The 27989-nt window shown below is 39.0% G+C and overlaps 1 protein-coding gene across 5 annotated transcripts in view; it reads left to right on the top strand.

The window, feature by feature from the left end:
• Pkc98E (Protein kinase C) overlaps positions 1-27989 on the top strand; it is a 281404-nt gene that overhangs the window by 100586 nt on the left and 152829 nt on the right. For all 5 annotated transcript variants that reach the window (XM_081730782.1, XM_081730780.1, XM_081730781.1 and 2 more), the window contains exon 2: positions 5357-5417. In XM_081730782.1, coding sequence (XP_081586908.1) covers positions 5357-5417 — 61 coding nt within the window. The remainder of the gene's footprint in view (positions 1-5356; positions 5418-27989) is intronic.

Below are 27989 nucleotides of genomic sequence, written 5' to 3'. Positions count from 1 at the left end.
ATTGACTTGTCAACAAGATCCGGGCCCTGGTCATTACCATCATGTCGTTTACCGTGCCAGTTCCGTCGCGACTGTCGTGTTTCACTTCCATGGAATTTCATCATTTCGGATTGTCACTAATGCCATCTATTTTTTCCATGTTTTGTTTTTATAGTAATGCTTAAAAAAAACATTTATTTAGTTCGTACAGTAAAATATGCTTGCTTCGATGTGTAAACCTGATAAAGGATTATGCACTCAAGGTTTAAAAACGAGTGAGAGAGATTTTAAATTGAAAGTGTATTTAATGTTAGCGATTGTACTTACAGTTCCAGGCGGTTTGCTATCAAAGCCTTTATCGTTCAACCAATTTCAATAGGTTGACAAGAATTGTAAGCCACGAAGAATAATTCTGGTTAACGACTAATCGGTGACTGGTTTCCTTAAACGAGTCTCGAAAGAAAGAATTGTTGAACTAGTTGTCATTAAAAAAAAAAAAAAAAAAAAAAAAAAAAAGGAATATTTGTAAACTATTGTAGGAATAAAAGTTACGGGCCACCGCACTAAACTTTCTGGCTCTAGTTTCTCAAATTAAATCACGTTATGCTGCAGTGGTCCTATTTATTAGTAAAATATGAACATAATTATAAGATCTTTTCGGGAAACTGTGAATATGTTCGTAAGAAATAATTTGCGAAACATTATAGGTTATTTATGGAACATGAAGAAAATCGTCCAAGTTGTTTATTTTATTTTATTTTAAGTCTGAAAAAGAACCCTTCCTCAAGAATAAACTTCCCCTTGTTGATTGTTTCATGAAAAATGACGAATCGTGTATTATGAGTTATTAATGAAAAATGTACGAAGTATGAACAAAAATTAACTGAAACGTTTCTGAAAAAATGGACCGAAAAAAATCTCCAAGAGTAAACTACCCGTTGTGGATTTTTTCACGACAAATGAACAATACCATATTGTCTAGTTATTAATGAAACATTTATTTATGAATTATGAACAAAATCGCCTGAAAAAATTACCCTAAGAGTAAACTGACTCTTGCGATTTTTTAAAAGAAGAAACGAGTTACGCCATATTTTCGAATATTAATGTTTATTTATGAAATACGAACAAAATTATCGGAGTAGTTTCTGAGAAAATCGCCCGGGAAGAAATTAATCCCAACTACTCCATGTGAATATTTTGAGGACAAATGAGTTATGCATATTGTCAGGTTATTAACGAAATATTTATTTATGAAATATGCTTGAGTCCTGAGATCCTGAGAAGAATATTCGGACCCAAGAGGAACGAGAATGGGGAATGGCGAAAGCTTCATAACGAGGAACTACATAGTTTATACGGTTTACCCAACATTGTTAGGGTCGTCAAGTCTAGGAGGCTTAGGTGGGCAGGTCATGTAACTAGAATGGAAGAAAGTAGAAACGCTTTCAAAGTCTTGACTGGTAGACCCATAGGAAAACGACCATTAGGAAGACCTTAGGCGCAGATGGGAGGATAATATTAAGATGGATCTCGCAGAGATAGGAATACAAAGTAGAAACTGGATCCAATTAGCTAAGGATAGTAGAAGTCAGTGGAGAGCTTTTGTGAACGCGGCACTGAACCTCCGGGTTCCATAGGCCATAGAGTTAGTTAGTTAGTTAGCTTGAGTAGTTTCTTAGAAGAAAGGATTTAGGCCTCTTGCCTAAGCAATTTATGGCCAGATACCTGTGTCGTCACTACACTACACCCACACGTGTCCACTGTTGAAATCGTCCCAGCATATCTTGGGCAGTTTTCCTTCAGCTATAAACTGTTTTATAATAGATTTACTTTTTGGTAAACCTATATAAAATATTAAATATACTCCGTAGTTCTGGATAATCAAAATAACATTTTAAAACATTTTTCTGATCAGAACAAAATGAATTATTTAATAACTAAACGATTTTTGAAATCTGTAACAAAAAAAGTATAGTTATTAAATAATTCATTTTGTTCTGGTCAGAAAAATGTTTTAAAGTGTTATATAAAATATCTTTGTAGATTTAGAAAGTTTTTGTTAAACCCTTACAGCGGAATTGACACAATAAAACTGCACGGTGGAATAACAGAACACTATTCTAGATTTTGTTTTGACTTGGTTTGAGTTAGCGTCCCTTTCAGCAGTGAGGCTGTATGAGACGTGGACCTTCAGCTTAACGTAAGTCCTCGCCTGCCACATAGCCAAAAGCTCGTACACTATCCACGTAGCCACAAGGGAGCTGAACACCTTTCCAGAAGACAAGTAAAAACGAGAACCGATGTGCTGGTAGAACTGTGTAACTCAAACACCGAACCTTGTAACCAATCGAACGTCATTATGAGTTTAACGTGCGCGAGTTATTTTGACGTTACAACTGAATTATTTATAATAAAGGTCCAGGTGTCAGACAAACACTGTAAAAATAAGGATTTTCTAAACAAAAGATTAGCAATAGTAATTACCCATGTTACAGGAGAGTTGTAGAAATGAAACTTCTATTGCCTTGTGTGGAAAATTTCCGTGTGTTAAAAATCAATTCGAAAAAAAAAACAATAATAGTGAAATTCCTCAAATTTGAACATCAATTCGGAATTAAATCGTGCTTGAAAATTTACCAGTGAGAATCTAATCATTTCTTTTGGTAACAGATAAGAAAATAGTTACTTTTTTTCATGATGGGAAAATGGCAGAAGGTAAGTAAAATACCTTTGTAGGTCATTAGTTAATGACAAGCGCTTTCACATGAAGTATTAAGCAATGTCTAATTCTTGCTAGTGATTAAACTCCATGGATAAATTAGTCAGTCTGAATTCGGTATATTTTATATGATAGAAAACAAGTGATATATAAGCTGTTGTTTGTTAACTTGAATACAAAATATTTTATAATTTGTCTCAGACCTTGATTTAAATTTTACTCTTTGATGTACATTCTCAGTTCTTGAAAAATTTACGTAAAATGATGTCCTCATTCTATGTAATGTAAATATTTTCGATTGTATCGGTATTCCAGATTCGTTGGTGGTAGCATTAGATCTAATGACTGATAGGAAAGCGTAAAAGGTTATGAAATTAGTGCTCTCAACGGGACCCGTGACCCGAATTGACCGACCCGACCCATGATCCGATCCGATTGACCTGACCCGACAACCCGACCCGTTTGAGAGCACTATGGTCACGACACTGGGTGAACGCCAAAATGCACACTCCCATTGGGAATTAAACCCGGACCACGTGTACCGAAGTCGTACACGTTAACCACTAGCTAGATCAAGCGGGGGATTTGTATATGCATCTTAATGAATATTTGGCACTTTTTGAGGTTTGGTTATTTATTTTTATAATTGATACCAGTGTCCGACGTGGGAGAAATTTATTTTTTCTTCCTTTAGTTCTATGTGACGAAATTTTTTTTTCAAGGTCAGTGTTCTCATCTGCTCGGACAGCAGGGGGTCTTCTCGGAAGGCAGTAGCAAGAGTCTCTTGGCGGAGACAAAAGGAAATCGCTTAACTACAATGATAAGGGTTGAAGAAACGGGAGAACACCTGTGATTTTTTCCAACCCTTCAACTTTCATTTCGAAACAGGTTCTTATGATTCCGGGACCCGCGCCACTTTGATTTTTCTTTCTCGGTAATTAAAACGTATTTTACAGTATATATAGTTGCAAGTAAGAAGATACACATGAATTTTGTAATTTAAAATTTAAAAATACAGTATGATAACTAATTATAAAGTACTAATTTTATTTCATCACTTTCAGCCCAACAAATGAAATTCAAACAATTCTCACCCTGGGTCTTGGTCATCAATACGGCGTCTTGTTCTATGTCTTGCACAGTCAACTCTTGGTCCTGCATTTCGTAGTCTTGGTGGTCTTTCATGCTATACAAGAGCCAAGAATGCTCGCCTCATCGGTACAAATGAAGACCAAGTGTGATTTTGATCATGGTCTTTCATACTATACGGAAAGCAAGAAAATATGCTCATCGCTACTTCGTGATCACAAAAACAAGGCCAAGAGCAAGATTACTATGCACTTCGTCTTGCATATCCAATCTTTATCTTATTCTTGTATCGATGTTCTTGGGCTTGGTGAAATAAAATGAAATATTCAGTTTAAGGTCCCTCGATTCTGCACCGAGGCTAAGGGATGTGGTGACCTTGAGAAATGAATGAAATGGTGGAATGAAGAAAGTGGGAGGAAACAGGAGAACCTCGAGAAAACCCACTACACGGCGTTTCTCTACCACAAAGCCTACTTAGCACAAGATGGGATCGAACCATAGACACCATACACCAGAGATGAATTCTCTACCACTGAGCCACTGCAGCCTTGCTTGGGCTTGGTCGTCCATATCCAATCTTTCTTTTGGCCTTACTTAAACAACTTCTAGTTTTGTTCTAAATCCAGACTCCATATTGGCGTAGATATTAATATTACAGTCGATTGGTAAAATCAATCTTCCAGATTTAAAAATTAAAGTACACACAAGCACAAAAATAAGCATTTACCATAAAAACACTAGCTGCAAGTGTTCAAAATAGATTTATGGCTTCGATAAAATCAATTGAAAATTGCTGTTTTTAATTCGGCAGCTAGTGAAAAACAGCAGCTTTCGACTCCAGCCGAGTTTAAGGTCAACTTAAACTCAGTTGACCAAAGTGAACTGACCCGACTGACTCGACCCGAGCTGACCCGATTGACCCGAACCGACAACACTACCCAAGAAACCTGACCCGACGACCCGAGCTGACCCGACAACCCGACCCGTAACCCGACTCGAGCTGACCCGACCCGACCCGTTTGAGAGCACTATATGAAATAGATACGAAAGCAACTATGTATTTTAATAAACACGAAATTTTAGATCGTCACACAGGGTTCGCGGTGGCTCAGTGGTAGAGCGTTCATTTTTGGCGCCTGAGGTCCTTGATTCGATCCCAGCTCACGCCAAGTGAACTTTGTGGTGGACAAACACAGTTTGCATGGGTTTTCTCGGGGTTCTTCAATTTCTTCATTCCTCCATTTCAGTCATTTCATTTTAGATCATCACACATACCGTTAGGACTAATCTCTTCCATGTTGACTTATCCCTTGTACTTCAGTCTCCGAAAAAAGTACTGTGAAAATCTGTGACCACTAGGGTGCTAAAGAAAATGGGCCAATTTGCATAAATGGTCAATTTACGTAACAATAAAAAAAAGTAAGCGTATATTTACGTTAAGTACGGCCAAGTTCCATAGCTCACCAACTTTATAGGTTTTACTAAAAAAATATTCAATACGAGTAAATAATATGTTCCCGTCACCTCGTGCATAATTCCATAATTTTTCTCTATTTTTTCTTGTAGGTGGATTTAGAACCTGAAGGAAAACTGCACATAATAGTCGACCTAAAATGGGCTACTTCAGGTAAGTTGAAAAGCCATTATTGTAATTGTTTCATAGCAATATAAATAGTAATAACATTCTAAATCAAGAGTTTCTCCAGTTAGAGGTGCCCAAGGATGATCTTGCGTTCGTCTTAGATTGAACATTATTTCAAACAAATAGATAAAAATTCAAATGAATTGCATAAAACACTGTAATTGAGAATCTCAAAATAGGGTAGGTTAGGTAAATAACAGATTATCCAGTTTAATAAGGTGAAAATTGTACACATTCTAATTTTAAAAATATAATTATACTAGTATTGTAGTGTGTGCTCCGAGCAAAGAAATAATACATTATTTTTGCTTTCGGAACGGACAAGAGTAGTGGTTCGTAGAACTTCTGACTCATAAAAGTGACCGCCATTTGAAACAAGTTTGAAAACCGCTGCACTAATTAATTAGTACCTTAAAAAAAAAAAAAAAAAAAAAAAAAGAGAGAGAGAGAGAGAGAGAGAGAAACTTGAAGCCAGGGCCTACCAGCCAACTTGTGGCATTCTTGCTTTTGGGGTGATGTGTAGTCAGCATATCAACTCCCTTCGCCGTTAATGCTGCCATTGTGGACCGAAGCGTGTCCAAGCAGCTCCCAGTTTGTCCTCACAACGCTGAATGAAGACCACAGTACACAATTTTTAGTTTTAATTAACTGAAATTGAGTGAAGATTAAAGCATGTTTTCCAATGGTTAGCTATTAGGTATTCTCTGCCATTTATAAATAATATTGATATAGGTTCCAAGGCAGATAGTTGTTTCTGAGTAAATGCTTTCGATATAATTGTAAAACTTATATCAAGTTTTTTGAGATAAGAGAAGACTTTTGACGAGCAGTCTCGCCTCGTCTCGAATTCGACAAACCAGGTCTCGACTATTGCGTATCCCTAGAAAATCATCTGAAGAAACACTCCCGGCCCGGCTCGACCTGTGAGCTTATAATGTGAGGCCCGACCCGAGTCCGAAATATGTTTTATCGTTTAGGCCCGAGCTCGTGTGATAATCAAATGAGCCCGAAAGAAGCCCGAATTACAGAAACGTAATAATTAACGCAAAATTGTATTTTTATTTACGGCAATAAGAGGTTTAATTTTGCAGTTGTGCCTCAAAAGTTCTTTAGAAAGAATGGTCGAATAAATATCGTTGTATAGTATATTTACAAACTTAGGCCCGAAAAAGCCCGAGAAATATGGTTGTATATTTAAAGATTTACAGCCCGAGCCAGAAGTGATATATGCTTTGTAGGCCCGAGTCCGGCCCACTGGCTCGGGCCGAGCCCATACAGACTTCTACCATGGGGTCTCGAGAAAATTAATCTTAAATTGGGTGGATTGAGCGCCCTCAAATTAGTACAAAAGGTCTATTAGACATGTATCCCATCGTGGGTACCTTTACTATTGTCATGAGAGTTTCTTTTAATCAATTTAATTATTTTAATCGGTTCTGTGTATATGTAGTACATGTGCAGGCCTATACCTATAATAACATCGATTGCATTGTTTCTTCCAGATCTTTCAGTATTTGCTGCTTTCAAACAATTCTCTCAAACTCGCCCAAATGTTTCTAGCATTTCGAGTCTCAAACAATTCGAGAGTCTCGAAAGTTCGATAATTCGATAAAATTCAAATTCTTTATCGACGAACCGGTTTTGAAATTTTATCGAATTGTTATCGATTACTCGATTATCGGAACAGCCCTACTTTAAAGGTCCATAGTTCCACTACTATACGACCGATCGTAGTCGGGTCAAGACATCACTGAGGAACTAATACGTGAACTATCCAAATATCCATCTTTCAGAACCTCCGGTACTTGCACAATCATTTTAGACAAGCTGTTTGGGAGTACTTGATCACCCTCCATCTGTCTCTCTAAAAATTGTGTGCAAGTACTGGAGCATTCTTAAACATACACATTTGGATAGTTTACATACCAGTTCTTCAGTGATGTCTTGACCCGACTACGATAGATCCCATAGTAGTGGAGCTATAAACTTTCGAAGTTCACTTGTTTCACGTTTTCGGCCCCCTATAACTCCGAAACTATCCACTTTCGAGCACAGGTCCATCTGAACTTTGTTTCTAATTTTGACGTGAGGAATCTGTTCTCAAAAAACTGTGACACATTTTTGTAACACCCTGTATAGTAATAATTAGATAGAAACAACAGTAGGTTATCAGCAATGTAGAAAAACTACTGTGACAAATATTATAGAAACAATATTGTTCATTAATAAATTTGATTTTATGTTGTGTAAATAATAATACGAAGAAGTTGTTAGAGCATTCGGATTTAATCTCATAAATACCAGTACTATGGAAATACGAATACAGTTTAAAAATGAAAGGTAGGGAAAGTGTAGAATATATAATAAAAGAGAGAGAATAAAAAATTATAAGTTATTGGCGATAATGCATATTGTGGCCATAACAGCGGGGGGGGGGGGAGACTATTAAATATTTTTCAAAAGCTGACAATTTTTCTTTTGCCCGTTTTTCGTAAGTGAAAAGAGATCATGAAATGTATCTTACCACAATAATGATGTTATTCTACACCCAAAAATACGAATCGTAAGAATTTTCAGTGTTGCTGACCATAGAAATTACAGTGTGACCAGAATTTGAATTACCCAAAAATCTAGGTTAAGGTAGCGACTAGAAAAACGAACTCAACGGTAATTGATGACTATGTTGTCTAGGTTCCTTGTTTACTACTTTTTAAATAACATTTGTATTTATTTTATGTCATTACGAAATAAATACAAATATTATTTCAAAAAGAGTAAACAAGGAACCTAGACATGATAAGTCATCAATTACCGTTGAGTTCGTTTTTCTAGTCGCTACCTTAACCTAGATTTTTGGGTTATTCAAATTATGGAATTTCTATGGATGAGAACACTGAAAATTCTTACGATTCGTATTTTTCGGTGTAGAATAACATTATCTATTATTGTGGTAAGATACATTTCATTATCTCTTTTCACTTACGAAAAACGGACAAAAGAAAAATCGTTAGCTTTTGAAAAATAGTAGTCTTCCCCCTTAAGTTCTTACTAACTTGTATGAATTAAATTAATTGACGTTCATAAACGCTTATATATAAGAATAGAACAAAAGTAATGTAATCGTCAATCAACATCAATTAATATATTTAATTCGAGTTCGTACAAATTATGATCCAGTGTAACCGGAACCTAAATCATCTACCGACCATTGATTAACATGGTATTTTATACTTTACTGTTCAGCAGTCGTAGCCGAAGTCGGCCGTAACTCGAGAATTAACTGAACGTGATTAATTTGTTTATTTTCGGCGAAGGCTATCATTTTGTGTATTCTTCCTATCATTATACTGTATTTTACAGTTATGGTTTACCCTTCGATATGATTCAAGCGTGGTTATTGTTCTTAGTTGTTTGATTTATTAGAAATAACAAAGAAGGCAAAATAATTGTTTATTCTTTAGTGAGGGTGTTATGAAGTAAATAAATTTAAGGAAAGTGTGAAGACTTATCGACGATGCATTCTACTGCGCGTGACATTCTGTCAGGATTGGTGATGTGCTCAATGGTTGACGTAATTACTCGATCACCATGACGACGAAAATGGCCACGTGGTATTCTCTTAGTCTGTATGTGTCTTGTCGGCCGGAAATAGCCCCGCCTCACTACTCTAATCATGGCTAGTTGTTGGGGAAATCCCTTCCCCCGCTTGTCACATTATTGACGGACATGCAGTCAGGTATTCAGTATATTCAATGATTTCATAGCATAGCGTGACGTCTACCTACTAGTTATTGACGTCAGCTATTTACAGTTTTTGTTTGTCTTCGCTTTCGACACCTCAGCTTCGAGGCCTATACCAAAGACGTGTAATAAGTTGATTTCCTATACGGTAAATGAAATACCAGCTTGTATTAGGTCATGGGTTGGTAAGACAGAAATAGACAATATTAAGATATTGGGGAAATACCACCTTGTTTATAAATACTTCAGCAGTAGTGTTTAGACAACGGAATGCTCTTCTTTTCGAGATAAAATGATCATCATCCAACCATTCCGTTTGTTGATTTGAGTTTCACGTTCATAGTATAAAGCAAACGATGAGGAAGAAATATCTACATGTACATAATGTCATATGTAAAATAAGTAACGCGTCTGAAATTGTCAATATACGAGGGTCGTTTAGATTGAAGTGGCAACATATTTGGGAAATGAAAAATGTTACTTACAGGAACATGGTTACATTCCCTCGAACACGTTCGCAGATATCTGACAGACGTTGGATCCCGTTGAGAGCCCCCCTTTTGTGGTAGGGTTTCGAGAAAGCGCCCAAGGCACGAATAATGCTGCGAATATCACAGAAGCGAAGCTCTTCTTTCGTTTTTGAGGATAAATAAAAAAACTCAGAGCCTCATATTCGGAAAATATTGTAGATGCTAAAGTACCTGCTAGCCCGTACGAGTCTGTACTGCGTGGGCGGTATGACATCTCGCATTGTCGTGAAGCAGAATTGTTGCAGGAGATGTGGTTGTTTGCATCGTAATACTGGCCGCGAAGGGAGACTCAGGCACGAAGCATTTACGGTAACCTCTAGAAGCATGGAATGTTAGAGAATAATGTCTTGATTCTCATAGGATATTATCATCATCATTGCCTTAATGTTTGCTGGCTCTTTTTTTTTTTTTTCTTTTTTTGGTCGTGGGGTTAATCTGCTGGCGCCATTCACTGGACTGACGTTTCAGTTCTGGTTTGTAGAATCTTTCCTACGTTTCGTCAGTCCAAATAATGCGATGCATAAAAACAGCACCTTCCTGCGCATAAATTCTAAGGTGCGCATTTCTATCGGTGCCACTTTTGCATCTACGTCATGACATGCGGTACTCATCTGGCTGCAATATTATGCATTCTGAAAATGTGTGCTAGCATGTAATAAACTGACGCGAAGAAATACTCAGTTCATTAGCCATTTCACTACACGCCCATCACTGATCATTTTCGATCAAATGTTCGCAGTGCTTCCTCAGGTTGTTCATCCGTAGCTGTTCGAATACGGTCTCCATTATTTTCTTTGGCTGGCGAATGTCACAGCCCATCTCACAACCTACGATACGGCAGAGCACTCTCTCTACAGGCCTCACATAGTCTTTTGTGAATCTAACATGTATTTCAACCTCATGCCACCTGAAACTTTATGAAAATATGAAAACACATGGTTCTGCACAGGTCAACATTATTTATGGCAGTATGCCACATGTACCTTAATTTAATAGGGTACATGGACACACACCGTAATGCGGAACACGAACACATCGATACGATCGCTATATTGTCCAAGAACATACTACGCTCACTATTTGTCTCCCGGATAAACGACAGTGGAATCACAGCAGCGCTGCCACTTCAATCTAAATTTCGCCCTCGTCATCACCTTTCAAAACGGAAAATGTACGGGATTTGCAGCTACAGTTTAATATGAATCCAAAGTACGTGTACATCTAAGATAATAATCAGTCACATATAAACTTACGGGAATTCCTGCGATACTTATATAATAAAGGAAAATAATTGTATATGTATGTTACGAGAGAACAATATAAAGAACAATGTCGAAGCGCAATCTTGCGAAGAAATAGACCGTATGGAAGGTAGTAGCGTAAACAAATATTCGTTTGAAAATTATTTTAAAATTACTTTCTACAGAGTGTTTTGCAAAGGTATCTTGAAGTTCAGCAGGTGATTTCTCTAAGAATAGGCAAAAAATAAGCCTATTCATCTATTAAAATGCTACAATACCAACTTTTTTTTGCTAGCCGCAGCTAGCACCCACCCAAAGGGTTACGTCCTTTATTTGGGATGCGGAGTGGATAGGAACTTCAGGTGTTGGGCTATTGTCGTTAGGCAAAGGAGAATTTATTAACTTTATTACATCTTAGTTTTACTAACATTAGAAGACATTATGGCCGTTAACCATAATCATCAGGTCAGGAAAAGGAAATGCACACTGGCGAACAATATGAGAGCGGAAAGAAACAGAGCATTGGTGAAAATGAAAATGAAACTATGAGGTACACTTGACATCACAACACAACACAAAGAAGAGCGTTAGAGAGACAAATGAGTGTTATCTTCTGTCCAGGGTAAAGTCTGGGCTATTTGGTGGGAGAACGTAGTGGTACAGAGTAAACAGCAGAGAGAATGGAGAATGTCGTAGAATGGTTGAAGGTTTGCGGAGAGTGGCTTCGTGATGCATAGCATCGAAGAGCAATGGATGGTGAGTCTGGAAGCACTTTGTAACGTACCTGAGCCTGAGGTTTTCTAGATGATAGAGAATGTGGGGAAAAGACGCCCTGTCATATAAATACTATGTAGGGCTTGGTAATTTTATTCGAAAGGCAAGGCGTAGGGCGTGGCACTCTAGAATTTGGAGTCGGCGGTAGTATGCCTCGGGTGCGGAAAGCCAGGCTGTATAGCCATAGGTCAAAACAGGGCGCAAAAATGCCTTGTAAGTGTTTAGTATTTTGGGTTTGAGGCCCCATGTAGTCCCAGTTAGGCGTCGGAGTAAGTTCAGACGGTTGGTAGCTTTTAGAGCAAGACTTTTAAGATGAGCTGACCATTTCAGATGGGAATCGAAGATAATGCCCAGGTACGTGACTGTGGGACTAGCAGCAAGTGGTGTACCTGCAATCTCTATACTGAGGTTGTATTGATTGCGGTGGACCCGACTTCTTTTGCCTGGTGATAGAAATATAATGGTTTGAGTTTTTTTGGCGTTAAACGTGAGTCGCCACGTATCACACCTAGTATTGTAAAGGCCTGGAAAAATACCGGAAATTTTGGGTAAAAAAAAACAGTTCTTTTACCGTTTTTTCCCGACCTTGGAAAAAACTGAAAAATTGGGAAAAATTGAAATTTTCGAATATTTTACTACATTATGCTTTTAAAATGAAAACTATTTTATATTTACTAGTTTACAGTTAAGATCATTGAGTAGTTATGTTTCTTGTATTAGAATAGGGAAATTTTGTGGCAACAAATATATTTGTACTATTCCTTTGCACCGTAATAGAATGGAGTTATGGCTACAAAAGATCCTAAAATATAATCCTAGTTAGTTTAAATACGTCTATATTAATTATTCTATCTTAAGTAATCTTATAAAGTTATCGTTTTAAACAACAACAACACAGTGTTAAACAACAGAGCAAGAATCAATCTAGTTAATACCAGTATCTTAAAATTTTATATACAGGGTGTTTCAAAGGAACACGGAACACCGACAACGTTTGGGAGGGGATTGCTGACACCAAGATAATACAAAAAGTATAGGCCATCTTGGGTGCACAAATGCTTCTTTTCGGAGTTATAGGCCGCCGAAAACATGAAAAAATGAACATTAAAGGTCCATAGCTCCAAAACTGTGGAACCTACCGTAGTCGGGCCAAGACTTCACTTAGAAACTAATATGTGCATTATCCAAAAATCCATGTTTCAGAATCCTAAGGTACTCACCAAGCAATTTTTGTAGAGGGAGTTTGGCTACGGGCATATAATTTGAAGTACTCTCCAACTGCCTCTATAAAAATTGTCGCGGAAGTACCGCAGGATTCTGAAACATGGATATTTGGATAGGGCACATACTAGTTTCTAAGTGAAGTCTTGACTCGACTACGGTAGGTCCCATATTTTTGGACCTATGGACCTTTAAAGTTCATTTTTTCATGTTTTCGGCATCCTGTAACTCCGAAAGGAAACATTTGTGCACCCAGGATGGTCTGTACTTTTTGCCTTATCTTTGTGTCAGGAAACACCCCCCAAACGTCGTTGTTTTGAAATACACTGTATATTTTATGAAGATACGTATTGTCCTTGTCCTGTGTAAAATTTCCGGAAATTTTGAACTCATTAGAAAAAATCTTTTGTTCGGAAATATTGGCAAAACCCGGAAAATATAATTTAAAAACTATTTCTTTGCGTGATACTAATCTTATTTTCCGTAACGTGTCTTTAGCATATATGTATACAACGTATTTCGCTAGCAGGAAATACTTAAAGTAAGAGCTTTTAATTTTACTTTTTAGTTTTCTGATTTCTGATAAAAATCCCTCTTTATTATTTGTACTTACATTTTTTCGAACAACTCGAAAAGAGCGATGATCTTATTTACATATATACACACACCGCACAAGTGCGTAAATTTGAGCAGCGACAAATATATTAAAGTATTTAACATGTGAAATTTCCGTTCGTTATTATTAAAGACTAACAAAATACCCATTCTTCGCACGGAGAGAATGTGTTTCATTTTAGGTATAAAGGGTACCAAAACTGTCACCAATGAACTTAGGAACCTCCAAAATTATGAATTCGATACTAGTATCAGTCATTTTCCCCCTTTATGAGTAACTAATGGGGGCTTAGTTTGGATTTAAACGGCATCGGAAGTGTCACTGTTCATCTCAGCCACCCCGACAACTACGGATTCGACACTAATATCAGCCATTTTCGATCATTTTTGTATATCCACCCGTTCTCCTTGCCCCAAGTTGCGGCGCTGAATTTTGATTTAAATTGCACCGGAAATGTCACTGTTCATCTCAGCAGCCCTGAAAACTATGGATTCATACCAATATCGATCATTTTGCATTGTTTTTATATATCTCCCTCCTCCCCCAGTTTGCGGGGATATATTTAGATTTAAACGGCATCGAAAGTGTCATTGTTCACCTCAGCGACCCCGAAAACTTTGGATTCGACACTGATATCAGTTATTTTCAATATATATCCGCACTTCCTTCCTCCAACTAGCACTTTCAAATTGAAATGGTAAAACCCATCCCAGGCCCGAACCTCATCTATGTTGAATTTTTTTATCAAGATCAGTCTGGCGGTTCAAGATTTGCTAAGTTACAAATCTAGTCACTTTCATTTTATATATGTAGATAATTTTTCGCATTAGAAAACAGGTATTTGTTTACATAGAAAATTTTGTACATAAAGTTTATATTAATGTCTGTATTTGAATATTAAATAATAATAATTATATATCTTAGTGCATGAGTATTAGTGAAATTTGCGTGCTGCTCTCTTTTAAGAAGGAATTTGGTTAAAATTAACAAAATTTTACCAGATCAAAGAGCACATTAAGAACTCAGTTTCATTCAAGAGCCCTGTTTGTTACAACAGAAACGCTTAATGATGGTAGATGTGTATGCAATTGTAAAAGTTCTGTAATTAATGCACAAGCAGGAGTAAACGACTAAAAGGCACATAAAGGAAATGAGTGCAGACTATTAATTTTCAAGAATAATTACATGTTTTATTTCCAAATGCTTCTTTTTTTAAAAAAAAAAAAAAAATATTCACAATATTGAGATTTCTGAAGTTACATTTTTCACGCGTTCGAAAAATAACTTCCATTACTAGTAAAACTAACCAAATGCAAAGAGTTTTGTTATTTTCCTAATTTTTCCGGAAAGAAACTGGAAAAAACTGTTTTTTACCAGAAGATTCAAAATTTCCGGAAATTTTACAACACTAATCACACCATTGAAGGAAAGCATCGATTGCGGTTTGAAGGATGCGGTTATTATGCTTAATAGTATTACCCGTTGCCAAGAAAGCCGTATCATCTGCATATTGAAGGAGATTGACATTAGGAGGAAAAATAGCAAAGTCTGCAACATACAGTAAGTAAAGCAGGGGCGAGAGTGCGGAGCGTTGAGGAACACCAGAGTGGATAAACACTGGGTGAGAGAAAGTATCATTGATGGAAACGTAAGCCGGGCGGTGCAATACCAGTCTCAGTCTTGTCTTCGCGGGTTTTGATTTGTTAAAGTGTCGGGCTATTGCCCCTGCCTTCCATATGTTTTGTGTCTTCCTTGGCTTTGTTTTCTGACGTAAATGTGGTGATGGAGTCGCTACTGTCGCGCCCTCCTTGTTTTTCCCTGTGGCTGGTTGGTTAGTTTACGATTCTCTCACGGGGGTCGTGGCATTCTGTGAAGTCTGCTTCGTGGGTTTGTATTTCCTATTGCTCTTATTGTGGGGTTGGTGGAGAGTTCTTTCTTTCTCCAGAATTTGGTGGATTGGTGTCGTCTAACTTCCTCTAGTAGCGGGAGGTCCAGGTCTTCGTGCAGTTGTGCTACTCGCGTGTCCCTGGAGTGGCCGGTGATGGTCTTAATCGCCTTGTTTTGTAACACCTGCAGTGGTCGTAGGTGTGTTCTATTCGTGTGCTGCCAGGCATTATGTCCGTATAGCAATATCGGTCTAATAGACATCGTGTAGATGTGCCTCTTGATGTTTTGAGACAGGGACGCTGCGAGCAGCATTGGAAGTAGAGCCATGAAGCGCTGTAGTGCCTTCTTGGTGGTGTTCTGCAGGTGAGTTGCAAATGTGAGGCGTCTATCCAAGTGTACTCCCAGATATTTCGCCGTGTCTGTGACTGTGAGTGCCGTTCCTCCCATCGTGAGATTTACTTCTCTTCGCTTCCTGTTCCGGGTGAAGTCCACCACAGCTGTTTTCCTCGCGTTGGTCCTGATTCGCCAGTTCCGTGTCCAGGTTGTCGATATGTCGCTGGAGATAGAACGTTGCGTACCTGAGATTGGAATGACTGGCGAATACTGCAGTGTCGTCGGCGAATGTGGCTATCGTTGTGTTCGGTGTTGTGGGGATATCGGCTGTGTGTGCTGCGTACAGGAGAGGGGATATGCAGGAGCCCTGAGGTACTCCTGCTCTTGCAGTCCTTGGTTCTGTTGTGTTACCGTTGAATGTTACTCGGAATATTCTGTCTGCCAGATAGGATCTGATTGTTCGTATTTGGTATTGCGGGAATTCCTGTTGGATCAGCTTGTGGATGAGTCCTGCGTGCCACACCTTATCGAACGCTTTTTCGATGTCGAGAAATAGTCCCAAGGTATGGCCGCCTTCGTTGAACCGTGCTGTGATTATTTCCGCTACTCTGACCAGCTGATACTCGGTACTGTGTCCTGGTCGGAATCCGAACTGGTGGTCCGGGATTAGTTGATGATCCGAGATGTGTTGTTGCAGCCTCCGCTGGAGTATTCTTTCGAATACTTTGCTGACGTGCGATAGAAGGCTGATAGGCCGATAGTTCGTAGGGTTGGTCCGTAATGTGCCCGGCTTCGGGATCGTTCCTTCCAGGTCGTTGGGAAGTGTCTTGTACGCAGTATACTGTTGTAGATGCGACAGAGCAGTACTATTGCTTTTCTTGGAGCTTCTCTCAGCGCTGACGGAGGTATTCGGTCAATTCCAGGGCCTTGCCGGGACGGATCTTCCTGAGAACTGCCCTGATCTCCCGTGGCGTTGAGAGTGCATCCGGTGGTAGCGGGTCTTCTAGTTGTGTGTGCCCCATGCTGGGTGGACGGCTCGCAGTATGCGGGCGTGTGGCTGGGTGTCGTTCTGCTGCCGTGTTTCTTCGAGTGTGTTTGCGAATAGCTCCGCCTGTTCCTCTGGGTCATGCAGTAATCCTTGCTGTCCCTGCAGGGGGTATGATCTGGAGCCGCTGGACAGTCGTGAGATGGTTTTCGCCAGTCGCCAGAATTCTTGGTTGGGTGTCTCCATGGCTTGAAGTTGGGTGTCCTCCCATTTTTGGATTTTCAGCCTTTGCAACCGTTTCCGTACCCTGGTGGTAAGGCTGTTTCATAGCGATTTGTATCGATGGTCCCTGGTGCCATCGATAAAAAAATAAGTGTAATAACAGTGTTTGAAATATGTGTGCTTAGTGAATGATATTCTTAGTGCAGTGTTGTGTAGTATATTATAGTGTGGTGTTGTGTACTGGTAAATAAAAGTAAAAATTTTTCCGGTTTGAGCATAAAAGAAAATTTAAAATAATCATATAGGTGAAAAATATAAGGAGCAATATAAGTGAAAAGACGTGTAAATAGAGAAATAGTGTTAACATGGCAGGTGAATAACCACTAACCAGTGAAGTGAAACAACAAATAATATAAAACATACAGGGAAAACCTTTAAGATACAGGTGAAAAAATAACGCCCAGAATAGAAGAAAAGAAGAAGAAGCCAAATGACGAGACATTGACAAAACAGACAAGAACAGAACGACGAAAGACGGACTAGAGTCGAGCACTGACAGGAAGCATTTAATATACAATGAATTTTCTTTTCTTTGTTTGTTTCTTTTGTTTCCACTTGGGTTTGTTTTGTTTTCCGTTTTTTTTTTTTTTTTTTTTTGTATTTGTTCTCTGGCTGTGGTTAAGCCACACCTTTTCAAAATAAATGAAACGATAACAAGGTACAAGAAACATTTCACAATGATGAATGCCTTGTCCAGCATTAATTATTAGGTGCTGACAACAGGTAAACTGAGTGAAATGAAAAATGGTCCCTGGTGCGTTGCCACTGCTTTCTTGCACATCGTTTGAGATGAATGAGCGCAGCGGTACGTAGTTCCTCGGAGCGGTTGTTGTTTTCGGGCTGGGTGGTGGTTGTTGTAGATGCCAGCCTGTATGCTGATCTTATGGAGGCCGCGAGGTTGGTAACTGCTTCTTCGATTTCCTCCGGTGTATTGACTGGGGTCCTTGTGTCCACAAGTTCTGCAAGAAGCTGGCGGTAGTTGTCCCAGTTTGTGGTGGTGATGTTTGGAAGCCTTCGGGTGGAGAGTTGATGGTTGATTGAGATGGTCTGCAACACTGCTACGTGGACCAAAGCCAAGGCGATTATGGAGTGGGGTCCATCCAGGAGTGCCAGGTTAGACGTCAGGATCATGTCAAGGACATCAGGTTCACCTCCGTTCTTGAGATAGTGCGTAGGCTCCATAGGTGCTGCTGGTGTTAGGTCTATCCGGTTAAGTGCTTGGAAGAGTATGTTACCGTTGGCGTTGAAAACTTTGGAGTTCCACAGAGGGTTGCCCCCTATGAGTACCCGATGGCCAAGCCTCCGCAAGTCTTGTGGTTCCAGTCTTGCCAACAGTGGTCTGTAAGCAGCAATGACGTGGACTGGTCCGTCCGGAGAATACAGGATGATTCCAGTTCCCTCGAGGGAGTGAAGGATTGGGAGAGGAAGGGGCTCGTGGGGAATCGACGTCTTGATGAGGATGCCTATACCGCCTTTTGGTCCTTGACGGTCGGTTCGATGAAAGGTATAGTTGCGTATTTTGAATGGTATGTTGGGTTTGAGGTGGGTTTCTGTGAGCAATGCGATGTCCACACGCTCGCGCTGTAGCAAGTCCTCGAGGTTGGGTTTTTGCTTGCGAATCCCATCCGCATTCCAGTGTATGACCCTGAGGTCGCGTGCTACATTCTGTCTCTTATTGGCTGCCATCATCGAGGAGTGAGGCGACTATCTCAAACATGATGGTGAACTTGGCCGCTGAATCTCGGGTATCTTGCATCTTTCGTATGCCTGTCTTGACTGTCCAGGAACTTCTTAATGTTGAGCCCTTGGAGGAGGTCCATGATGTCCTTTATGGTAGCAACAAGGGATGCTGGGCTGTCAGTGGCGGTGTCTTCTGGAGCTGCTTCGGGGCGTCTAAAACGGCTGGTGGGGTGCTTGGTGGTGGTGTCCTGTTGTATGTCATGCTGTGTCTGCTTGGCTGGTGGCTCTGCTGGGCTGTTGTTATTTTTCTTGTTAGGTGGCTTCTTGTCTGTGTTGTCTGGAGTTTTGTTAGGCTTATCGTTCTGCGTTTCCTGTTGCGTCCTCTTGTTTTTGGCTGCTCTCAGGATCGGGCATCCTTTGTAATTGGCTGGGTGGTCTCCTTTGCAGTTGACGCACTTCGCCGGTTCATCTCTGTTTGTCTTCGGGCATTCCGATGTGAGGTGGGAGTTCTCACACAGCGTGGTGCTGCTCTGCATGTTCGCTGTGAGTGTCCTACTCTCTGGCAGCGGAAGCACTGTAGAATTTCCTGCCCTCTGTAGTTTTCGACATCCACTCTGCAGTTAAACAGGTACTTCATCTTAAATATGTCTTTGTTCTCTGGGTGTTTGTCCATAGCAACAAGGAACAGGGGGAACAGAGGACGAGTTCCATCGGGTCCAGCCCTACCCCTCATTTGCGTGACGGAAGTGACTGGGTATTGCAGAGCTTTTAGGCCATTCATGATGTCCTGAGGGTCAGTATCCGTTGGTAACTTTCGTATGACCACCTTCATGGGTCTGGACGGCTTTGGGAGTTCGGTTGCGAATTCATACTGCTGTTGTGTGCAGTACGCTTCGATTTTCCTGAAGTCTGCCATGCTCCAGCAATGAATTTTAACGCACTGGCTGGTGTTGATGACTTTTGGCGGTATGGAGCAGGTTGCTGAGATGGTCTTGATGAATGTCATTCTTCTCACGATTCCGTAAATGTACAGAGGTGGGACGTGCTTCGCTGGGTAGCGCTGGTCTGCATCTTCTTGGGGAGAGGAGGGGTTTGGCTCCTTGCGTGAGGATCTGTGTTCATCACTGGTATCAATGCTTTCTAGGGATGCAAATTTGTTGCGAAACTCGATGAGGGAGTTCACTCCTTTGGTCTCCCGAGCACGGCGTGCCCTCTTCTTTGGTTTCTGGAATTCCCCTTCCGAGCTGCGATCTTCTGGTGTCTCTGGGTCTGTGTCGGACGCTAGGTCTGTCATATCGACTAAGTTGTCTTCGGTTGGCGGTGGCTGGTGCCTCATCACGGGGGCCTGGTTGGGTACTGTGATCTTGTTGAGAGTCCTGTGTGCTGGTTGTGGTTCTTTGCTTGCGGGGTTTGGCGGTTCTGCGCCGCTGTACTGCACCTAAGTTGCTGAAGTGTAGCGCTTTTAGCTGGTCCGCTAAGTTCATCGTTGATGTGGGGGGTTTCCTTACGGGCACACTGCTTGTGGGGGGTACACTTAAGTTTGATGCGCCAGAGGCGTTGCTCTAAACGTGGGTGGTCATCTAGCGTTTGTTGTGATTTAATTGAAGCTGGCTCTGAAAAGGGCCGGAGCCAGAGTTCACTGCACTGGTAGCCGAGTGTCTCTAAAAAGGGGCCGGAGTTGGAATTCACAGCACTAGTAACCAAGTGTCTCTGAAAAGGGCCGGACCCGGGATTCGTTGTACTAGAAGCTGAGTGTCTCTAAAAAGGACCTTTTCTTGGAAGTACTATAAAAGTTCTCTTTGGCTCTTGAAAGGACCGTCTTTTCGCTGAGGCAATACCAACATGAACGCCGAACTTCTAACTTATAATTTCAAACTTTTGATTTACGGTTATTTGTAATTTCACGTTTAACAACGACAAATATTTTTTAAAATGTGTACTGTAAATCAATTATTTAAATAGATCCTATTCATAAAGTTTACTCTTTAAAATTATTGTTCAAAGTCTTTGCATTTTAATAAGCCTTCTCCAAAATAAATGCAAATGAATTGTGCTGCCATCTTTGGAGTTCTTTTAAACTATACTAGATGAACCTGCGCTCTCTACACAGCGCATCATTCGAATATGAGCATAAATCTCCTTCTCATTTCTCACAACATCTGTACATGGCCCTTTACAGACACAAGTGAAACCCGTATTGATTTAAAAAAAAAAAAAGCCTAGGGGTATCATAAAAGGGAGACTATTTTCGATTATTTTTTCTCAATATCTCGCACCGTTTGCAAGATTTGAGCCTACTTCCGGTTGGAGTTTCTAATTCATGTATGACCAGTTTTTTCTTTCTTCTTGCCTGCAGTATGTAAGAATCAAAAGCATTACTTATACAATTAATTATTACGTCAATTATATATGGTGTTCATTGGGCAAAACACTCAAAAAAATAAAGATTTATCTTAAGACTCGAGAAATGGTTATCCTTTTTCACTATTATTTGGCCATGGAACAAACGCCTGAGACATATACAACCCCAATATACAACGTTGTGGTGGTGGAATGTATAACGCATAGTATATGGTGCTTTTTAAAAAAAAAAAAAATCCAACGCTTCCAGCGTACCCTAGAAAATGTAATAAAGAAATAATGGCCATGTTTTTTTAAAAAAAAATATTCAATTAGAACTGGACAATCTACGCAAAATTTCCAATCGATCAGTGAAAACGTCATCTTTCTAGAGCCTGTAGTTCTTGAGATCTCATTGTCGAAAGGATTGGCCACAAACATATAAACATAGTTTAAAAGAACTCGGAAGATGGAAGCACAAGTCACATGCATTGATTTTAGAGAAGGCTTATTAAAATACAAAAGCTTTGAACAATAATTTTATATCATAAACTTTATGAAAAAGATATAGTTAACTAATTTAGACTAATTTAAGTACAAATACTTAAAATGTTTGTCTCTGTTAAACGTGATATCACACATAACCGTAAATGAAAGATTTGAAAGCCATAGATATACGTTGGAGCTCGGGCGCTTTTAATTGCTATTGTAGCATTTTAATAGATAGACTAGCTGAACCTACGCTCTCTACACAGCGCATCATTCGCATATGAGCATAAATATCCTTCTCATTCGGCAAGGGGCATCATAAAGGGGACCTCAATATTTCGCACCGTTTGCAAGATTTGAGCCTACTTCCGGTTGGAGTTTCTAATTCATGCATGACCAGTGTTTTCTTTCTTCTTCCATGCAGTATGTAATAAGCAAATACATTACATACGCAATTAATTATAATCGCAGTTATATATATATATGGTGCTCATTGGGCAAATCACTGCAAAAATATTCATCTTGCTGGTTAAACTGGAGAAATTGTTGTTCCTTTTTCATTATTATTTGGCCATGAAATAAACGCCTAAGACATATGCAACCCACATATACAACAGCGTGGTGTTGGAATGTATAACGCGTAGGATATGGCCAATCAATCAGTGAAAACGTCATCTTTCTAGAGCCTGTAGTTTCCGAGATCTCATTGTCGAAAGGATTGGCCACAAACATATAAATTTCCACAACACATAGTTTAAAAGAACTCGGAAGATGGAAGCACAATTCATGTGCATTGATTTTAGAGATGGCTTATTAAAATACAAAGGCTTTGAAAAACAATTTTACATCATAAACTTCATGAAAAAGATCTAGTTAACTGATTTATTTAAAGTACTTGTACTTAAAATATTTGTCTCTGTTAAACGTGAAATCACACATAACCGTAAATGAAAGATTTCAAAGCCATAGATATTCGTTGGAGCTCGGGCGCATTTAATTGCTATTGTAGCATTTTAATAGATAGATGTTTGTGGCCAATCCTTTCGACAATGAGATCTCGGGAACTACATGCTCTAGAAAGATGACGTTTTCTCTGATCGATTGGAAATTTTGCGTAGATTGTCCAGTTCTAATTGAATATTTTTTAAAAAACAAAACATGGCCATTATTTCTTTATTACATTTTTATTGGTACACTAGAAGTGTTGAAATTAAAAAAATGAAACTAAAGCATCATATCTTACGCATTATACATTCCAACACTACATAGTTGTATATTGGGGTTGTATATTTTTCAGACGTTTGTTTCATGGCAAAACAATAATGAAAAAGGAAAGTATAACAAATTTCTCCAGTTTAAGATGAAGCTTTATTTTTGGAGTGTTTTGCCCAATGAACACCATATATAACTGACATTATAATTAATTGTATATGTAATATATTTGCTTATTACATACTGCATGCAAGAAGAAAGAAAACACTGGTCATACATGAATTAGAAACTCCAACCGAAAGTAGGCTCAAATTTTGCAAACGGTGCGAGATATTGAGAAAAAATAATCGGAAAAATCTCCCCTTTATGATACCCATTTCCGATTTTTTTAAAGATCAAGACGTCTTTTACTTATGTCTGTAAAGGGACATGTACAGATGTTGTGAGGAATGAGGAGATTTACGCTCATGTGCGAATGATGCGGTATGTAGAGAGCGCAGGTTCAGCTAGTCTATATATTAAAATGCTAGGTTTATATGTTTGTGGCCAATTCCTTTCGAGAATGAGATCTCGAAAACCACTAGCTCTAGAAAGGTGGCGTTTTCGCTTGTCGACTCCAAATTTTATGCAAATTTGCTAGTTCTAACTCAAATTTCAAGGAAAAAAAACGTCTTTATTTTTCTATTCCACATTTTAGGCGTCGTTTTGACCCTATTAGTTGAAGATTGCCACTAGGATGTTACGGTTAATACCCTTGTGAAGGGCAACCAGTAGAGAAGTTACGCATAGCGAGTTGACGGACATTTCAGGCGCTTTGCTTTATTCTGAATGACAGAACCTATTGCAAGCTGGCAACTTCAAAGGCTTGTGGACCCACAGTGAGGCGTACAGGGATATGGAATTATAAGAAAAGAAATTCATTTGGTATCATCTATTACTTATCCTAGTTTGTCACAAACTCTCCCCAACATTCTATATATTAAAATACTACATTTATATGTTTGTCTAAAGCAATTCACTCCCTTTGAGAGTCTTTCTGTTTTTTTTATCTGTGTCTGTAAATGAACTTCTACAGATATACTGACAGGCGCGAAGGAGATTCACATTCATATTAGATCGGTGCGCTGTGTAAACAGCAGAGGTTCAGCTAGTATATATACCAAAGAGACACAGCTTCATCGTAAGTATTCTGCCATTATTGGCAAGTCAGTTGTCGCAACTGAAAAGCTTCGATGCAAAACTGTCTTCAGCTAACCTTTTTGTGTTTTATGTACGATTTTTCTGTTTAAATACTGTCCGTCAACTGTAGCCCCTTGGCCCCTCCTTTTTTCCGCCACCATACCCTCTAACACATCTTTCATGCATTCTCCAGCTCGTGAACATCTTCGACAGGCAATGATTAAAAAGAGTCTTGACAGGGCCCCTAGAGTAAAATTCTGTTATTTTCCCTCCACGATGAACATCCTACCACCTGGTAAGAATATTCTGCGACAACATATATATCTTCAGAATGTCGAGGTGCTTGTCAAAGGATTCGCCTGCTGAAATTGAGATATTTTAGTGAACCATACTGTATATACTAAGATTCAAAATAAATTTAAAACTCTTAAAATATTTATATTCAAAATACAGTAAAAAGAAGAATATAATTTGCTTTGGTGGGGTAATTCAGTGTTACCGTCTTATACAAGGATGAGTCATAAGTCTTGCAATATTCTGGAGTTAACATACCTGTATTTATTACAGTACAATGAAAGCAGGTTAACATTGAAAGTATAATCTCTCGTGTTGGACTGTCCGCAGCCACCTTTCTGCGAGTTCCTCGATTCTATGTCTTGGACCTAAGAGCAAAGAAGTCGCTCACTGATGTTTCCACCTCCTGCTGGTTGGTGAAATATGATTTCAGGAGGTGCGTCATGGACCGAATGAGTAGTAATCTGAACGGGCAATCCAAGGTACTGTATGCCGGGTATGAGTCAGTTCAGCGCCATCAAGTTCTCGCATTTTAGTTGCGTTTTTTGAGCCATATGTAATTCTGCGTTATCCTGTGGCAGCAGGGTCCATTTTTGTTTCACCAATGCAGAATACGTTTGACGTAGTGCAGCATACATCTGCTGCAACCATTCAGAATAATGGTCGGCATTGGTGGTACGACCGTTAGGAACGAACTCGGCTTGTATTACCTATTGCAGTTCCACTACATACAGAGCAGGACTTTATGCTCATAAAGGCTCTGTTTGACGACCGGTTCTGGAAGTTGCTCTTGCTCAACCACTCTTTTTGCATATTCGGATTTCGGAAAACACCCACTTTTTTGTCGCATGTAACAATCCGCTTCAGAAAACTAGCACAACACACGGATTATGCAACAGTTGTCGGAACACATTTGATCTCTGGGCCTAAGCTATGGTCAACTCATGTGGCACAATGCGGCAGTTCCTGATAGTTTTCTCGAATTTCTGAAGATGACGCACTGCGGTAGAGGGACATGAGGATTTTGTTTGACAATCGTGTGCTGGTGGATTATTTTTTCGGAGTATGTTACCCCGGGGCAGCGGGATCTTGGCTGATCTTCGACATTTTTACAACTTGCACAAAATCTCTGGAGCCAGTAGTTTTTCTGCTGTGGTTCACTATACCATCCTCTTTCGCTTGACAAATATTTGTTTGGTTTTCTCAGCGTTATGACCGAGTTCAGTATTTCTCGATCTTTTTCCCTGGCGTGCCACCAAAGCAATACTACCATAAGTCGGACGTACTACCAATGCTGGCTAGGTCGAACTCATATAATAACAGTTCACGTATCAGAATTTGTTGAGCACTCACTCTCACTGTCAGTAAAAGCTGATTGAAGATACTAACCTAGTGGCTGCCTCCGTGTTAAATAGTCCACTTGCCACACTACCTCTTGGGCTAGTTTGTATGTACGATCGATCACGGCGTATACATGCGCTTGCTGTTAAGGCTGTGTAAATATTGCAAGATTATGACTCACCACCTTGTAACAAAAGTTTAGAAAAATGCACTAAAAAGCGTTGAATGCTCTTAATGTTGAAGGCCAGTTTTTAAGTATAATTTTGCATCGAGTGCTTTTAATCGTAGTGCCATTTCTTCATTTTACTCCACCAAGAAGCATTTTTAACATTAAAATTTTAGTGAATTTTTAAAAACTTTTGTTAAGAAGGCGATAACACTGAAATCGCCCCACCAAAAGGCAGCAAGTTTTTCCAACATTTTTCCAGTACAGTACATATACTGTAGTCAGAAAACGTGTTTTTGAAATACTATACCCTATGTATTACAACTCAATAGGCCCTTTCACCCGCTTCAAACCCGATTTTACTGTTATTTCGAACAGGGTTCGGTCCCAATTACTTATGATTTGCAAGAATTCACTGTATTTCTAAATAAACATTTTTTTTTTTTCAGTAGAACGATATGCTAAATCGAAAATTATCTGAAAATATTGTGTTGTCATAGGATGTATGCATCTGTACAAAATTTCAGAATTCTAGCTAGTATCAAATTTCGTTGAATTTCAGTTCTTCCAAGATTTGAAATCCATATAAAATAGTTTCTCGCTTCCTATGAGAAACAGTATCAGAACTGGAAGTAACCAGAAATGGATTTCTTCCATTTTCGGTTGGAATCGAGGATAAATTCGGAGATGAAACATATTCTTGCGGTAATGAATCCATATCAGTAACCTAATTCTATGTATCTGTTATCTTTTTTCACAATAATCATCAGCGTTGAAACCGAAAATCGTAATTTCTGGTACTACTTATTTCAGTAGAGAGGTCAAAGTAGAAAGAAAACTTGTTTTTGGCACGCTGAGTCCATATCAAGAAGCAACATCCCTGTATTGTACTGTTTTTGCTCTACAGTATGGTGATTATAATTAAAGCCGGAAGTTGTAGAATATTTCTACTACTAGCAGTTGCAATAGAAGAATTAAGTTAGACATGAACTCTGTTAAGTCTATATTAGAAAACTACTCTCCTCTAGTGACGTTTTGCACTATTCGACCATTGTTAAAACCGAAAATCCTATTTTTGTCACTTCCGCGTGGAGTAAGTAGTTTTTGTATGACGCTCAATTGGTTCTGAAAGATCTCTGCTCCATAATGGAAATCAGTATTCAAACCGTAAGTATTGTATCTACCACTTCCGATCTTAGTAAAGAGATACAGGAGATTTTTTTTTTTTTTTTTTTTTTGAGTGAAATGATTCCATAAAATCTGTTTGTCCGTATCTATTACCGTTTTTCTTCTGTTGCGATCAACGTTGAAGTGGTTGCTTTCTACTACAGTACTTTTGGTTTGAATGTGGTAATGGAGAAGGAAGGAAGGCATTCTTTGGAAGCTGAAATGTTTATTCCAAGAAATCATTTTTTAATATCTCTGACCAAGAGTGCCCATGTTGTGGTTTCCAAGGGGGGGCAAGTATAAGCGACGTTTCAATTATAATTTCAAATTTTGCTGTAACTAATGTAAAAATTGTATTGGGTTTTCGATATTCCCAAGTACAATTTCTTTTTGGTGGAGCGGGCGCCCCACCTTGCCCCCCCCCCTGATGGGCGCCCTTGTCTCTGACCGTTTTTGCTCATATGCCCTGACCATGTGAACAGACGGTCTTAGTCGCTCTGTAAGACTTCCGATACTTAAACATAGCATAGTTTGGAAGTCTCATAAAGCAAATGAAGTATACAGAATAGGCACAGCCTAACGACCTCATAATACACGTCGCCATTCATACGGGCATTTTTTCCTTCTTTTGTTTTTAAAATTAAGGATGAAAAAGACAGTCTTTTGAATAGAAAATCGTATCAATATTGTTTTAATTGGCCTGCCATCAAACTTTTGGTATACGTTTGAATATTTTAGTGTAGCTTTCAGACATGGGAAGTAATTCTTTTTCTTGTGCTTTATAAGTAAATATCTTTCTTAAACGTACATTTATTTCGTTTCAACTGTTGCCGTGCTGAAAAAAAAAGTGAAAGTTGTCTGGATTGTCTATCACATACACATATCAACTTAACTGATAGTAGTTACTTAATTGGGCAATTGATAACCGACTATTTTATTGTGATAATAAAATGATACTTTCATACAAGAATTACCAATATTAAGTATGAAATTTTTATATCATGATTTTTCTTCATTTCTTTTGCTAAAGAAATAAAACAATTATAATAACGAGAGTTTGCTAGAAATTGACGTTGATC

This window comes from Thermobia domestica, chromosome 11 (assembly GCF_964235325.1).
Source record: "Thermobia domestica chromosome 11, izTheDome1.hap1.1, whole genome shotgun sequence".
Classification (NCBI taxonomy): domain Eukaryota; kingdom Metazoa; phylum Arthropoda; class Insecta; order Zygentoma; family Lepismatidae; genus Thermobia; species Thermobia domestica.
Note: the sequence above shows the minus strand (reverse complement) of the source record. Positions and strands in the feature narration are given on the sequence as shown.